A 17,598-nucleotide genomic window follows, 5' to 3' on the forward strand; every position below is an offset into this window, starting at 1 on the left:
GTCAGGATGTGGAGGGCACCTGTGGCTATACCTGTGCTCAGCAGGGCTGGAGCTGGGCTGGGCACTGGACTCCGCCCGGCCGGGACAACACTCCTCCTGTTCCTGTCAGGAACCAGCCCCTGCCCAGGGAGGGAAGCCAAAACCCACCCAGGCCAAAATCCTCTCTCAGGGCTCTCCCTCAACACTGTTGATTTTGAAGGCCGAGAGAAAGAAAAATGCAGCCCTGGAAATACACAGCACCTCTGAAAACGCTGCAAGGAGGGATTATTCAAAACCACCTTGACTTGAATAAAACCTCCTTAGCGGCTGTTCAGCTTCATTAGAGCAAAGCTGAATTCTCAGCCAAAAACACCCAGAACATCTCTGTGCTCTTGACAGCTCTCAGCATCTGCAGCTCCGCAGCCCGGCTGCAGCCATTCCCAGTGGGCCCCGGCAGACGGGCAGGGCTGGGAGGAGAGAGACTCGGAACTGCAGATCAGCAGCCAGAACAGCCATGGGAATACGGGGCTGGGAGGCTGGGGAGTGCAGATGTGTTTGCTTGGGGTTTTTAATCTGGAGAGTCATTTTAGCACAAGACTCATTAGCAATAATGATGTTCCAGTAATTGCACCCTTACAAGTACAGGGTTTGTTCTGAGTTCAGTGAGAGTTACTGGCCCGTGAGCTGCTCCTGGTGCCAGGCAGCACCTTCCCCAGCACAGCCCAGTCAGCACCTCAGGCAAGGCTGAGGTGGCGCAGCCGTGGTCCCACTCCGTTGCCCCAGCAAAGCCCAGCAGCAACTGGCAGCTAGGAGAGGTCAGAACTGGGCATCTTCAAAATCCAAGAATCCTGCCCACCACAACTGAGGACAAAGCAGCAGCCAGAACAGTGGCCACTGAAAACTGAGGAAGGGACAGCATTAAGCCAATACTTGCCAAGCTGGATCTGTAAGAGCACAGAAGAGCCTGTTTGTTTTTTAGTGGGAGGAAGGCAGGGAGGTGCAGAGATGAGGCTCATACCTAGGGAGGGAAGGGACAGGAACAGCTTGTGTCGGCTCCTCCAATAACAGTCTCTACTCTGCTCCTCACAAGCATCTTTCCCTCACAGCTTCACAAGCCCTTCACAAGCAGTCAGCTCCCACTCCATTGCAGTGGTTGAACATGAGCATCCTTATTTTCACTACAGGGACGTGCAGTAGGAGCACTACTTTCCCAAGGCCTCCCAAAAGCTACAAAAGCCAAACAGCCGATTTTCCTTCCGCCCCCACCACCTTCTGCGTGCAGCCATCCCACACACAGCAGCCCAGGCTCCTGAGCAAACATCCTCTGGAGAAGTAATTCAAAGCCAGGCAGTAAACAAACCTCCAAAGCCTTGGCCCCAGAGACAGGAGCACAGCCGCTCCCTGCCGGAGAGCCAATAACGACAGGAGAGCAGAAAGGAAGGAGCTGGAAGAACAAGAGTCATTAGTGGAAACTTGTTGTTTGTGCTAATTAGATCATTATCTGGAAACTGCTATTGATGTTGCTATTTTAGCTCCTGCTGCTGTTCACAACTTTATTTTATCCATGTCTATTGACTGCCTACGCTCGTCCACATCCTGCAGAAAGGGCCGGCAGTGCCGCCCACAGCCAGGCCAGGATGGAGATGGTTTGTGTCCCGTGCCAGGCAGCACCTCCTTCCCTACCGTCACCTCAGCACCTGCAATGTCCTGAGACACTCAGGAAAAATGTTCCTCAGTTTGTCACAATGTGCCCTGTGCTATTATTGATTTTAGACAGACAGTGGATCATGTTACTTGGTTATTAAGTGAGAGGAAGAGAGAGAAGGACTCGGACACCTGTAGGATTTCTGCTATTTCCAACCTGACAACCCCTCTGCACATAAATAATATTGATACAGGCCCCTTACATGATCAGCTTTCCCCATTGGTGGTATGAGCCATAGTTGAATAACCTCAACCATTTGATTTTTGTGCTGCATCATCAAGGAGTGAAGCCTGAATAACAGAGCTCCCAGGTTGATTGCCTTTGATTTATTACAGTCACTAACTATTCTTCCTCCTCATCCCCTGAGTGAGAATTGCTGTGTGCTGGAGGACCTGGGCTGATGGGAGGACAAACACAAGGCTCAAGACTCAGCAAACCACACTTCAGGGAGCTGGTTTGCCTCCAAAACTCTCATTCTTCTCATTCTTCTTTTCTCCTGCTTGTTCACCCATGGATCTGAACCTGACCTGCAGAAGGGCTTTTGTATTTCCACTGATGAGGCAAAGGAAGAGGAAAAATTGCATCACATCACCACAACAGGCTTTCAATTTTGTCTTTTACTGCAATTTCATACCACTTTCACACTACACCTGCAGTAAATTCAGCAATGACACGAGTGAACTTAATTCTGCTATCAGAACTGCAAAAAAACATTCATCTCCCATAGAGGCAATTGAGGGAGAGGGCAGGGGACATGGTGTGGGGACACTGCCCCTTCCCGGGCTATTCCTGAGCGCACGGATGTGCCACATGCCCCCTGGCACTCAGGTGACAAGAGGCTGGCAGAGCACTGTGCCGTCCCGCATCCCTTGCTGTGCGCAGCCAGGAGCACTCACTCCTGCTCTCTGACACTTGCTGCATCTGGGACAGCGGTGAGGAACGGGAATACCGGGAAGCGTCAGCAGCTGGTGGAGGTGTGAAGCAAGGCCGCCTTCAGCCATGCCAGGGAGCCCGCCGGCGCTCCCTCGCTGAGCTCGGCTTAACACACTGCCACACCCCCCCGGGCTGCACTGCGAATAGAAACGCACTCGAATAAATCACCTCTAAGTTAAAAGCAGCCATTAGCTATTAGCAAACACCGCAGGCCTGTGGGCCAGGGTAATTCAATGTGATATGCTTGGGCATGCAAGGTAATAGGTTCCAGCTGAATACCATGTGATACAATCTCTTCAATGGGAGGTTAAATGAGGCTGAGACAGAGACCAGATGGATTTATCTGGGTAGCGCTGATGATTTTTTGTGTGTGTGCTTAAGGTGAAGTGAAGGTAAGTAAGGCAGAAATAATCGGAGACAAAAGCACGAGCTGGGCTGCGTGCGGTTGGAGAAGGGATAGTGGGAGCTTGGGACCTCATCCTGCTGGAACAAACCAAGCGAGCCAGAGGATGCTCTCAAGGCAGTACAGATGGAAACAGCCAGAGAGAAATAAATACTTTATCAATTTCGCCTTATGGAGGAACAACCAGAGGGTAGAACGAGACAAGTTGAGCGTAGCTGGGCAGATGTAGACACCTCTCTGCTATTTCAGCAGGAATTTGGAGCCCAAACGCCCATCTCGCATCCACCCAGGACATCTGCAGCGGGGAAAGGGACAGAGCCAGCACGCTCTCTCAGGCTGAGGTGTGGCAGGAGTGCCCATCAGTGTGGCCGAAGGAGGGGTGGCTCCACGAGCAGAGTCAGTACCTAAGAAAATCAAGTGCTCTGCTTTTGCTTGGAGCAGGTTGTTCTTACTCAGGTGGGCCACAAGGAGCTGTGGGACCCCTGCGAGGCACAGCCAGGTGTCTGCAGAGGCAGCAGGACCTCTGAGACAGCAGAGGAAATCCCTCCCTGTGAGGGTGGGCAGGCCCTGGCACAGGGTGCCCAGAAAAGCTGTGGCTGCCCCTGGATCCCTGGAAGTGTCCAAGGCCAGGCTGGACAGGGCTTGGAGGAACCTGGAATAGTGGAAAGTGTCCTTGCCCATGGCACAGAGTGTGATGAGATTCCCCACACCGAGCTATGCCATGGAGTGCTCCCTACTCCAGAAGGTTCCAATCAACCTCCGCAATGACAGAGACGGAAGGTGGAACAAAGCAAAGCAAGTACCAGCTCCTTCACACTCATCACCATGGGCCACTGACAGGGCCCAGTCCGGCACAATGAGGGGAAACCCTGGACATTGCTATGGAAACGCTTCATCCCGGCTGTGCAGCGACAACCCGCCGGGGCTCCGCGACCCCGGCCGCCCCTTCCCTCACAGCCCCGTCCCGCCCTCACGGCCCCGCCGCCAGGAAGGTTCTGGAAACGCCGGCCTCTGTCCGCGCCCGGGATCCTCCCGGGGACATTTTCCTGCGCAGGTCTCTCCTGGAAGCCCATGGTGCTCCATCGGGAGGATCTGACCGAGAAGTCACCCCACGGTTCTGCTCTGTGAAACCGAAGGACATCCCAGACACCGGACCCCATCCTGCCCCTGCAGAAGGCCTGAGCAGAGCGGGGCTGCCCGGCTTCCGACAACCCCAGCACAGCTTCAGGGACTCCCACATAAAGTAGTGCAGGAGCCACGCCCCGGTCACCCCAAAATCCCCGCCTGACCGAGCACCCAGCCCAAGGAAGAGTGCACCTACCCCGCCAGGCTGGGGCCGGAGCGGGACGAGATCCCTCCTCATCGCCGGGGCTCCACACGCCGTCACCGTCCCGGGGCGGCGGCCGTGCCCTCCTGCGGGCCCTGAGGGCACAGCCGGGCTCGGGGCTCGCGCTGAGGGCACCGGCCGGGTGCAGCTGCGCCGGGGTCTCCCAGGTGCTCATTAACTCTGATTAGCGAGCACCTGCCCCGCGCTTGCTTCCAAGGGAGCGGCCACAGGTGTGCGGCAAGCGGCGGGGTCGGTGTGGGGTCTGTGCAGCGCTCCAGAACGTTCGGCAGGGACGGGGCGTGTGGGACTGAGGACAAGGAGCACCCAGAGCTCAGGGCAGATTTTAGGTGCCTTACCTGCAACAGCCTGATGCAGAGAAAAAACATAAATGCAACAAGGAATCACTGAGCGAGGCTGTGCACATTCAGGCTGCACACAAGCCTGCAGGGAAGAGGGTTGAAATTCTGGACTCACTTGCCTCAAATTTTTGTTAGATGTTGTTTTATTCTGATTTCTACTCAGAAAGGAATACCAGACCTGGTGTGTCTGATAACATGAAAGATTTCACTGGTATACAATATTCATATCATATATGTCATAAATAGAATCATGAGTGCAGTACTGTGGTATTCTCTGAAGAGAATATACACAAAAGTGCTGTTAAAAATCCGATGCCTTTCCTGTATTGTTTCTTTAGCTAGAGAGGTACCTCAGGATTAACAGATTATCAGTGCATTAGCATTCATATCCTGGATAAAGTGTCTCTGGTCATTTGCATGGGCACAGACTGGTAACTTAAAAGCTCAATGCAATTGGATGCTAAATAATATTCAGAGGAAATTGAATTAGACAGGAGGGAAGAGAAATGTGACTGCCATTAAATCTTCTAAGGTGCATTCCTGGTTTATTCCCCCCCTCCCCCCAGAATAATATAGCATTCAATTTTCCAATTATATAAATACATGAACAGTGGATTACTAGAGGCAGATAATTGAATATTTTGACTATTCTACAAGGGACCTTTCATATTTGAAGTGGGAGATGAATAGAGCATGCAGCATCAGCCTGTGGATGCACGAGCTATAAAAACCTCTATTAGATCCAGAGTATAAAGGTCTCCCATAGAGAGAGAGATCTTATCAGTGTTCAATATACAATAGTTAATTTATTCCACTGATATCAGGGTGAGTTCTACAATTGCAAAACAGGGATATTTCAGGCCACACATCATAGTACTTCAAAGGTGCAGGGAAAGGCATTTGCAGTCATAGCATTTCAAATCCGACTCCTCTGTAACTCTGTCTTTACAGGACATCAATCATGAGATGAGAGGAACTGTAAGCTATTTTCCAGTAACACACTGCCAATCGCAAGACAAATGTCAGATGTCACAAAAGGAGAAGTAACCATTTTTCAACCTGTGAATGTCTTCAAATATATTACAATGAAAGTGTGAAAAAAATGACCCTTTCAGCTTCATTTGTTCTGACAGGTGCCAGACTTTGGAGTTCTGCATTTTATCTTCATACTGCAATAATCTTCATGACATTTGAACAAGGCTGAGGGCAGTGGCATTAGTTAGTCTACAATTGTCCTCTTATGTACAATACATAAAATTTCAAAGTCTGGCCATTGAACTAAAAAAGATCATCTACTACTGTTTTATTTGTGTTACACAAAAAGGTAAGGAGAAGGGATGCCCACATCTGAGATTAACACATGCTGGGGACTAGTTTTGTGTGGGCTCAGCCTGACTCCTGCATTGCATTGCTGTGCTGCTATTGCCAATTGGGAAAAACACATGCTGCTTAAAATCAGGAAAAAAACTCTAGAAACATTCCCTGAAGTGAAAAGTCACTTGATGCACCATGTGTGCATTTAGTCCCTGACTTGAAACAGGTGGACTCCCCCTCAGTGACACAGGATGTTTTGGGGGCATCAGCCACTGGAACATTTTGACACGGAGCTCAGGGAATGTTCTCCAACCCAAAGCTCAGTGCCCATCTTACAGCTTTGCCATTTCTGATAGCATGGAGGGCACCAAAATGTAAGCCAAGTCATTAACATTGAAGAGTAGAACAAAGGAGGAAAATCAAGCTCAGATGTAGCCATTCATTATTGTAATAAATGGGAGACCACAAAGAATTTCACTCAACACCCCTGAAGTTCCAAGTTATTCCTGTCCTTCCAGCCAGTCTCATGTTCTGCTCAGCCCCCACAAGAACTGTGTGATCATGGAAGTCATGGTTCATTTCCTGGATAATAAAACCCCTCTGTCCAACTCCAGCAGTACAGCCCAGCAGTTCTTAGATCCTTAGATCTAATTTGTATAGAGTTACATTGTTATTTAAGGGAAAAATTAAGAATATGAGCAAAGACACAAAGAAGATCTGCTCTAGATGTTCCTGCAGGTCCCGAGAGGGTAACAATCATGCAAAAGACAAAAAATGAGCCAACCTAGAATATGGTTAGTTTAGGCTAAAGTCAGTGACAGGGTTGGTTCCACTGGAATTTAGATGACCTCTCCGGCCTTTACACTGCACAGCTTTCTGCAGAAGCAGTGCTGAATCCCTGAAGACAAAACCACCACTTGATTCACCAAATTTGACTTAAGAAAGTAAATCTTTTTCTGTGAATAAGTGTGAGCTTATTGGTTTTGTGGAAGCAAAAGGATAAACAGTTTTAGTTCTTCTTTAAAAAACTAACAGTACTTGTCATGGCAAAGACATGTACAAAGAAGTAGAAGCCAAAATATTATTTCAGTGCTTTAAGACTGACTTTAAAAAATAAGTACATAGATATTGACCAAATCTGTATTGATTCCAACACCTACAGTCCAAGCCATGGAAAGAAGAGAGTCAAGGCCTGAAGTCTGACCACAAGTGCAAGTTCAGATTTCAGTTCTCCAGTCTGGTATTTGTGACTGCAGTTCCTTCCTTGGTTGCTGTGACATGTCCTGTGCACACAAAGCAATGTAATTCCTTTGACACGAGTGTGCCTCAGTCAGTGCAGCCAATCCCATGATGCTGGTTATCATCCCCTGTGGATTGGTCCTTCTTTTCCACACAGGATGAATGCACAGTTTGTCACGGGATGTGCACAGTAAATCCCACAGAGAGGTGAAGAAATAGCCATTGCCAGAGTCATTATTTGAAAACGGGAGGTTGCAGCAGACTTTTTGAAAAGCATAAATAAAAAATACAGCTGAAAATAAATAGTTGTCACTCTGAAATGAAGGGGTTCCGGCGCCAGTCTCTCCTCCAGCAGTACACGTGCCTGGCTGGGGATTAACTCCCAGTTCTGTCCCGGCACATCAGCGCCCTGAGCTGCGATGATTTCTGCAGCCGGAGCACCTGGGGGCCGTGGGGCCGGGCAGGGCCGCTGCAGCCGGGGCCGGGCGCGGTGCCCGAGGCCCGCAGGGCCCCGCGGGGCTGGGCGAGGCCGCAGCCCCAGACCAGGCGCTTCCCGTGCAGGGCGGCCAGGCGACACTCGCAGAACTCGATCAGCGACAGCACCTGCTTGTGCAGCGGCAGCGCCTTGTACTTCTTCTGGGCCAGGCAGAAGAAAGCTTCCACGAAGGCTTGCAGACACATTCCTGCAAGGAAAAGGTGCTCACAGGAGACTGGAGTGCGGCATTTCTAGCAGCCTGCATTCCTTAGGGATAATACTGTCTCTTGTTTGTTGTGGCAGCAGGGCGTGTGTGATGGGTGTGAACACAAACAAACAATCCTGCTAGTTCACATCTTTTTCTTTAAATGGCAGCAATCTGGAATGCTCAGAAAGCAAAGAAATTGTCCTTCAAAGACCAAAAACCAAAGTTTTATTTGTCACGCTCATTGGGTGTTTCAGGGCAGGGTAGGCCCAGGCTGGGTTACAGATGGCTGACATTCTCTATCACTGAGGCAGCTTCTGGCTTTGCAGACCTCAGCCTGCAATCCAGAGGCAAAGTGGTACAGCAAGAACCCATTTTAGGATATCACACCATTACACGGATGTAGTATTAGCTTTGATTTCTGCTGCCAAAATTATTAAGTTGAAACCAAATGAGACACACAGTAACATACTGAGCATCAAGGAAAACAATCCAGCTGGAGAGAAAAACAAGTTTTTGTCAGCAGCTGAATTGAGTCTTTTAGAGACAGATCTGACCCAAAAGTTCACAGCAGTGTGTTATTTCAGTCTGTAGCACTGTGAAGCTAACCCCATTACCAAGTATCACCTTAGCAAGACATGAGTTTGTTTGAAGCGCTACTTCCCTCCTACACAGCCTGTACCAGGTACAAACCCTTTTGAAGGTGAAGAGGCCATTTTTTCAGTCATACCCAGCAACTCCACAATACTTGTTTCAGCCGAATGAAAAACAAACAGCTGAAGAGTGCAGTGCCAAAAAATGTCTCTGCTATAATACAGCTGCTCTACCTCTTCCCACACAAAAGTCCCCTGCAGAAGCCCCGTGCTGCAGGGGAGACTCTTCAGCTGCTCTTCGATCACATCTCGCTAACAGCACATTACCAGAGCCAAGGGGAAGAGGAGCTGAGTATTAACACTAATTATTGTATTTAAAACCTTGATGTAATACCTACTCAAATTCTTAATTAAGAAGCCAGACCCCAATTGGTTGTGCAGAATGCCACAAGCTCTCCCAGTTTGAACATGCACTTAAGAAGATTATTTTAGGACGAGATATTGAAAGGTTTGGGGTTTTTAACTGTGTTGGCTTATTGATGCTGTAGGAAAGGCACCTTTTCAAAATATGACAATTACATTCTGAAGTATAATTTCTCTCAACCAAGGCTGCAGCTGGGGTCGTTTACGATCTTGGCTGTAGAACAGCTTGCAAAGGAATTGTTGAGTTATCTGAAAGCAGCAGCTGCCAGCTCAGTAAATTATTTTATCAGTCACGGTGAGCTGCAGGCAGGGAAAGCACCTCTGGTAACACACACACTTTCTCCCCAGAAGTGACACTCATGTGAAGCATATTATGGAAAAAGTTAGAAGCTGTTCTAGAACAACAGAATCATGCTTGTCTTGGTTACAGCTGGGATTGGGCTGAACATGAAGCCAAGAGAACAGGTGGACAGTTTGGGTTTGAACACCTAAAAAGCATCTGGTTCATTGAGACCATACACAAAATCTCTTCATTTTTGAAAGCCTGAAGATTCAGTTGCTAATCTGTTATTTTTCCTGGTGAAATTCCACCAGCCAACCATGTAAGTGATTTATACTCACCCTGAAATGTATATAGCTGTGAAATTGAGGTGACCCTCACGTACCTAAAGTAATACCACCCTGAAGGGTAACTGCCACAGCACTAACCAGGAGAAGTGGTTGTGTACATGCATGCCTCAGGTGTACATGGCTTCTTCCCATTTCTATCAATGTTTGAGGTGTGCCTGAGCAACTAAAATTGAAAAAAATAACTCCAAGTCAGATTTCATAGTTTTTGAATACAAACCTGGGCTACCTGATTCCTTGTGGTCAATGCCCATGCTGTTCCACCTCCTTGTGATATCAATATATAGGATATCTACAGCAGCCATGGAAAAATTGCTGTTACTCAGTTTGCAGTTTCTGTTAAAAAGAAACAAAATAAAGATGAGATTCTCATTTCATCCAAACTCCCAAGTTTTCCCAAGAAAAAATTCTGCAAGGGCAACTTGCAGGAGAAAAGTTTACCCATGTCATGTGTACAGACCCACTGTAACGTGCTTAGTCTAATAAAACACACACAGCAGAGAGCAAACAAACCAGCATCCATTAAATGCTCCTATCTGAATGGAACAGGCCCAAACCCAGAATACTTCAATTAAAAACATGACCCGACTGTTACACAGAGCTTTCTCCCAGGGTATTGCCAGTACTCTGAGGCTGTAAGAGATGGAATTAATTGGTACACTGCAAAATTCACCACAAATCTGCACAGACTATCTGCACGAGGCAGGGTTTGCACAGAGAAATACCCTTTTATTTGTCTGCCTGATCCTGTTTGGAAAGGATTGGAGAAAGCTTTCAGGCACAGCCTTGCTCCTCCATGCCTGAGCACTGACAGGATGGCCCCTCGTGGAATGGAACCTGCATGGAGAGCAGCTCTGGGTGCAGCTCTGGTGTGGGGCTGGCATTTGTGTGACCAGCCCTGGGAACAGCCCTGTGTCCAGCATTTCCAGATGTCTGGCAGCCTGGCTGCCACCACTGCCCATGCCAACGAGCTGGCCAAAGAAACAAACAAACAAACAAACAAACAAAAAAAATCCACCCCAAACTCAGCCAATTGAAGCAAATCTCACTCTTTAGTAACCTCAACAGAGCTCCCTTAAAACAGAGTAAGGCCTTGCCTAGATAGCCCAAAACCTCCCAGGCAGCATCCAAGCAAGAACTAGAGACAGTCAGTGTTTCCCTTTTAGCTACTTTTTTAGAATGAAGAAAACATAAAAGGAAAACAGATTTTGATGAGCCGGAATTTGGGTGGACAGTCTTTGCAAGCACCTGCCCACACACAGAATCCCACTCGTGTACCATTTTTTTCCTGAAAAGTGATACAACACACGGAAACCTGACCTTCCTTCTGAAATGAACAGCAATGACAGCTCTTCAAAAAAGGGCCTTATAGCTGGCATAGATGCTCTGGGAGAAAATAAACAAAAATATCTGCCAGTATTAAAAAGTTTAATTTAACATGCATTAAGAAACTGCAAATGCTATTTCATTGAGCTATGGCAATTTATCTGAATATTCCTAAAAGAAAATGCTGGCATTTATTCTGTGTTCCTCTGACAAGTGCCAAAATAAGGCTGGGTAAAACTACGAAAAATACAGAACTGGATGCAATCCTGTGCTGGTCTGTGGATAGAGCAGATGCCTTCAGACATTTTCTATATATCATCATTTGTATAAACCAAGTTGTTTTATATTCATTCCTGAATGCTAAATGCATCTGCATAGAAACAGGATCTGTGTTTTAAGAGTACATCTGCTGCTGCTGCTCATTTCTTTTGTCATAGTCAATGAAAGACAGAAAATGAGGTATTTGTACCATGACTAGAACAGATATAGCCATAAAAAACAATGAAAAAACCCTCCTAAATAAAAAGTATGTGAAAAAATAAATTGAGTTCCTTGACATTGCAAGGTGCAATTTCACAATGCAAATCCTCCCTGCACGGTGCACCAGGAACTGGCATTTGGGAATCCTTCCTGCGGCCTGGGGCAGCCAGCAGTGCCCCCACAGCCAACAGAATCACATCAAGTGACCCAATTTCAGTTGTCACTTCCTCACAATGATATTTCCACCATTTACTGGGAACGTGATGCGTTGAGGAAGACGGCAAATTGTATCTGCCAAAGTATTACTGATCTGCTGTCAAATAAAGACCCAACTTCCTCCCAGACACACACTCACAGGTCAGGTATTCCAGGAGCTTGGATTGATGAAAATGTATTTGAGAAGAGAACAGGCACTGGCTCTACATTGGAAGGCATCACACAGCCTGCAAGCTGAGGGTACCACTAACTGAGCCACCTTTACCCACTGACCTTATAAAGGTGCGGAACCCCGTTGGGCCCAGCTTGGTTGTCCCCTTGACCCCGAGGAAGCGGATGAACAGGGCGGCCACCCTGTCCACCAGGCGCAGGTAGCTGAAGTGCCGGGCGTACTTGGGGAACACCTGCTTGAGGCACAGCGAGGGCAGAGCGGCCTCGGCGCCGGGGGCAGCGTCCGGCGGCTCCTCGCTCGCTCCCGGCGCCCGCTCCGGACTCTGGCACCTGCACACAGAACCACAGGGGTCAGCCTGGGGGGACTGAGCTCAGCCCATCCTGCCACAGGGACACCTCAGAGCTCAGCCCATCCTGCCACAGGGACACCTCAGAGCTCAGCCATCCTGCCCCCACCACAGGGACACCTCCCACAGACCAGGGTGCTCATGGACACCGAGCCACTGCTGTTGGGGTGGCACTGTCACACTGCTGTTTACAAAGCACCTGGCCTTCTAAGACTGTTGCTGCCAAATGTTAAAATAATTATATTCTTTTGTATCCACACTTACACTCACTGAGGTTGAATGTCTATAAATGTGATCACTGTTTTCATAAAAGCCTAAGAAATCTTTAAAAATAAATAACAACCTTAGGTAGTGCTTTGATAATGTTCCTCTTTGCTGCAGATAGCGAAGCAGAAAAATCATATTATTTTTGTCATTAGTTAAGTAAAGCTTAGTTATTAGCTTTGTTCTTTCTCATGTAAGATGGGATGGGGGTGTCACTGCTGTTGAACACCTGCCAAAAGAGCAAGAGTATGTACAGCCAAGAATCAACAAGTACACAGGCTTCTATTTTTAATCTCAAAAGGTCTGTTCATGAATTTAAAAATTCAAATCTTCAGCCAGCTGAACCAGACCTTGACCAAATGTGATACCTTGTACTCAGCAGAGAGGAGGTTGTGCTGTTTTTAACACAACTCTCATTTTAATGATGCCTGGAAGCCCCAAACTCTTTCTCATTCTAAATTCAACAGTGTTTTGGATTGTACATTATTCATTCATCATTAATATTTTTATTTTTAAAAATGTAAAGCTTTACTTTAAAGGGCGGAAGCAGAGTTGAGAATATTTCATTTTTTATAGCAAACACTAAAAAAGACTATTAAAGGGATCAGCTTCAGAGCTCTGAATTCTGCCCAGTGCTCTCGGAGCGAGGCTGGAGCCTTGTCCATCCACACAACGCTCTGAAACTGGGCTGGGGAACAGCATCTCCTCCTCTGCAAACCTGCAGCTCCTTCCCAAACCACACCTCTTCCCTGCTGAACAGCAGCCCCTGGAATTTTCTGAAGGAGTATTTTAAAGGAGGTTTTTTTCAGCTCTTCATTTTTCACCGTCCATCCTCCACAGCAATGAGAAGTGTCACAGAGAGAACACCCAAACCAGACCCAGTGCTTTGGACACATCATCCCTGCTGGGAGCCACAGAAGACTCTGTCACCCTGGCCAAGGGGACATGGACACAGCCAAATAACTAAAATATCTATGGTTTGGTTTATTAAAAAATAAATTGTACTTTGGTCAAAGAAAAAATATTCTTGAATGCAATAAAGTAGAGGCTCTAAAGTATCACCTAGAATTTCCTGCTTCCCCTCCTTTCTATGGAGAAAAGCCCACAGCTGTCTTTGAGGTCATGCATAAAGCTCAGAACCAGCATCCCATTTCAAACTTTTACTGAAGTTTGGAGAGAGCTCTTAAATCCATACTTCTTATTAGAAAAGTATTTTAAAATTAAAACCAGTGGTTTTTTATATGCTACCACGTCTCATTCCTTTCCACTTATACATTGGGAAAGTCTGTAAAATATTTAAATCAGGACAAGAAAATTTCATCTAGTCTTTATTGCCAAATCTTGTACTGCTATTCAGTAAAAAAGAAAGAAAAGGGAACACACTTCTTAGTTTGCTTTTGCAGGTTAGGCCTTTCATTAAGTTTAATGATTTGTTTTCATTCTTTAGCTTCCCCCACAAGATTTCCTTACTTTTCCTTTTTTTAAAACACTAGAGCCCAATTAATATGATCATACAATTTGAATTACAGTGAAATATATATTTTGCACTTCTAATAAAACTCAGACTTTCCAAAGCAAACCTGCGCACAAGGGCTTGCCTGTGTCTGCACTATGAATTGATCCACAAACCTGCTTATTCTGCACACTTACCTTCCCTGATTTACACTGCCTATATTCAGGGTACAATTCTCCACTGCTACCACAGACACTATCTCAGTAAAAGTTTATTTTCTGTATTATTCACACACCCGTGTGCCCCCACCTCGGTGTGGTCTCAACATGACTAATTAAGACAAACGGCCTGGGCAGGTCCCTACAGCCAAGTGCAGTGCCTATAAATACAGAATTTTACTGGGATTGCATATTTCCAAGGAAAGAGTGCACAGCCCATTTTTGCCTCAGCACTCAGACAAACTGCCCCCCTTCAATGCCCCATTTTGGGTTCTCTGGTGTTTGGCTGCCATCTGCCAGCGCCACACCGCGAGGGACTGAGCTCCCCAGGGGTCACCCAGCCCAAAACAGGGTCAGAGCTTCCTCAGAGCACAGCAGAAGGAAGAAAAAGGAGGAAAGAAAACAAGCAGAGAGGAGAGATTATGTCAAGAGTGCAGGAGGAAGGAGCTACAAAGAGCAGAAATACAGCTCTGAGTCAAGCAACAGTGAAAATGTGAGGGGGATTTTCATCTCCATGTCTACCTTTAGCTCAGCAGTCACCTGAAAAACACAGAAGTACTCATTTTTGTAATCTCACCTGAATCTCACAGAATCATGGAATAATATGAGTTGGAAGGAACCTTCAAGCCCCTCCAGGTCCATCCATGGGCAGGGACACCTCTCCCTATGCCAGGCTGCTCCCAGCCCCGTCCAACCTGGCCTGGAACATTCCAGGGAAGGGGCAGGCACAGCTGCTCCAGGCACCCTGTGCCAGGGCTGGGGGTGCCAACCTCAGGGACTCACTGAGGGCTGCACTGGGGCTCTGGGGGAGGGACCAGGGACTCCCCATCTCCAGAGAGCCCTGCCCAGCTTCCCTCCATTTGCTCCTCTGCCATGGGATTTCCAACAGGCCAGGGGAGGAGAAGAGAGCTGAGCCCCACTCTCTCAAGCTGCTCATTAGAATTAATTGTTTCGACTGACACAGCTGAGTCAGGCAAATGAATGAAAGGTCAAATATAAGGTAATGCTTCTGTTGCCACACAGAAAAAAGCAAAGCTTCATTTACATACTAATATCTGACCTCAATACATTAGTTTCTCTAATTCTGCAGCTTATGAAAGATCACTCTTTAGAAAGGATCAACTGTAGTGCAGTTTTAAAAAAAATTTAAATTTTAATAAAGCTTATGGAAATGATATCTAAGACTACTTATCTTTTATACATTATTACTAATTTATTAATGTTTCCTCCATCTACATTTTATTCCTTTCTTTCCGACCAGCCTTAATCTTTATGCAAATACAAGTTGCTAAGGGACAAACAAATTTGCAACTACTAATTAAAGGCTTCAAAATTTGCAGCATTTTGTACACTTGTATATAAAATTTAGCTGTCAAATTCAAAGTAAAATGAGGTAAGAATCACAATACTAATATTTCTAAGAATGCTTACTTGATGTATTTTACATTTAGGGCATTGCTAGAAGTATAAATTAAGCAATTTCAGTATCAGCTTACAACTGCTTACCTAATAAAAGAAAATACCATGTTCTGGATTCTGAAGCTATAATTATTCCCTCAGCTGAGCCTCTATTCTCCACGCAAGGACTATGTTAACATAGTTAAAAGCAGAGGATATTGTGCATGACAAATCTATCTATCCACCCATTTATCACCATAGAATATGGACCTCCCAAAGAAAGGGTGAGTGTTTGTACCTGGAGCGTGTAGGAAGGAAATACATTTGTGTGTTCATTCACAGAAATAAATCATTTAGGAAACTTGGGCCAAGCCACAGCACTGTCTCTGCATTATCAACCATTCATGAATTTGCTTTTATGAACTAATCCCATTATTTTATTAACACTGAGACTTCCCAGCACTGCCAGGATGTCATAGCAAGCAGTTTCATGGTTTGCCTGCATGTTGTGTGAGTAATCAGGTTTTTTTTTGTTCTGGCCACTCTGAGTGCCATTTGTAGAAAATGAATATTCATCTCCTCTTCACCCTCTGGCAAAGTAAAAAAACATCAATAGCATAAAAATTTCCACCTTTCAAAATAATAATATAGTTGCACAAAGATAGAAGTATTAAAAGAATGTTAAACCCACAGAGTAAGAGATTTTTGACATTATGTTGGAAAAATTAGGGCTCTTATATCAAGTTTATTCAACACTTTGGAGAATTCTTTGAGGCAGAGCAACCCCAGTAAAGAGTACATATTTCAAAGAGCAGAATCAATCAAACATGAGGATTGATAATCACCATGGCGTTGGCAGACAGCGAACTTCTGATCACACCAAATACATTTTGAAAACTCAGCAGCTGTCCTGTCTCTGGGAAGCAGAAAATGCTGAAAGCAGAATTTCCATCTTTCTCTGAGAGAAAAAAAAACCCAGTATCTCATTTAAAGAAATAAATTGGGTCAATCACCTCACTTAAGATTTTAAACCTCACCTGCAGCTTCCAGGCCTGACAGTGGTGTCCCTGCAGAAGGGTGAAAGGCACAGAGCACGCTGCTTGTTTTGGAGAGCTGGCAAACACATTCTAGGTGAATCCATGGGTAAAATGTACTCCATAGCTTTGCCATTGGAGTAACAAACCCAAAACAATTGATGAGACTGTTGGAAAAGTGAAGGCCAAGCCCCTGCAGCCTGCCAGCAGCCATCCCAGCAGCTCTGAGCCGCAGCTCTGGGCTCTCTGCTCTGTCTCTGGAGGGCTGTTTGTCTGCCACAGCCATCAGCCCCCTTTCTGAGAAGGATGGTTCACTGCCTCTTCAGACTGATGGATTTATTATAAAAATAAACACTTCTCATTAAAGATTAAATAGCTTTTGGCAGAAAACAGAAGACTGGAAAGTTTTCTGCCTTCACACAGTGTTAATGAGTGTTTCCAAGATGTAGAAACTTGGCAGGGATCCTGCTCTGCTCCACACCAGGGACACAAAGCCAGGGATGAGAACATTACTGACATTTTCATTTCATATGCAGAGAAGTCTAGAGCTGTGGTTTGATCTCTGTAGCCCTCCCTAATTCATAGTTTAAATAATTAAAGGAGAAATGCATCTGAGGAGTCTCAGGTGCTGAAAAAACCCAGCTATTTCCTAATTATTAATTGAGATTCTTTACTTCCAACTTTCTCCTCTTAAGAATAATGGTGGTATCATTCTGTATTCACTACAGATTTATTACTCTTAATGTAACACAAGCAGTGAATGCTCATGTTATTACCTGTCAGCTAAGAGTGCTGCAGAAAATATGGCATTACTGTAATGAAATAATGGATAAGTAATGCAAATCCTGCATCCAAAGACTTTGTTCCACTGTAGCAAAAATTATTACAGAACAAAGATCATTAAATATAGTTCCTAATACTTTATTTTCTGTGGAGGTAGCTGTTATTATTCCTAGTAGATTTATTTGTGTTCACTATATGCTTTCAAGGTACTTATGTGCCTCATTATTTCTCCAGAGTTTCTTTTGTTTCTTTAGAAAAGTGTGCCTGAAAAATAATAATGCAGGATAGTGCAAAGGCAAACCAGCTGTAAAGCCTGGGAATACACT

General features: G+C 45.9%; 1 protein-coding gene across 1 annotated transcript in view; it reads right to left on the bottom strand.

Moving 5' to 3' along the window:
* Positions 1 to 5,898: 5,898 nt before the first annotated feature.
* TTLL11 (tubulin tyrosine ligase like 11) overlaps positions 5,899 to 17,598 on the bottom strand; it is a 35,315-nt gene continuing 23,615 nt past the window's right edge. Inside the window, exons 7-9 of the mRNA XM_084219837.1 lie at positions 11,878 to 12,105; positions 9,803 to 9,918; positions 5,899 to 7,942 (exon numbers count right to left, since the gene is read on the bottom strand). Of these exons, the coding sequence (XP_084075963.1) occupies positions 7,635 to 7,942; positions 9,803 to 9,918; positions 11,878 to 12,105 (652 nt within the window). The 3' untranslated portion in view covers positions 5,899 to 7,634. The remainder of the gene's footprint in view (positions 7,943 to 9,802; positions 9,919 to 11,877; positions 12,106 to 17,598) is intronic.

Source organism: Fringilla coelebs, assembly GCF_963513975.1.
Source record: "Fringilla coelebs genome assembly, chromosome: 21".
In the NCBI taxonomy this organism is placed as follows: domain Eukaryota; kingdom Metazoa; phylum Chordata; class Aves; order Passeriformes; family Fringillidae; genus Fringilla; species Fringilla coelebs.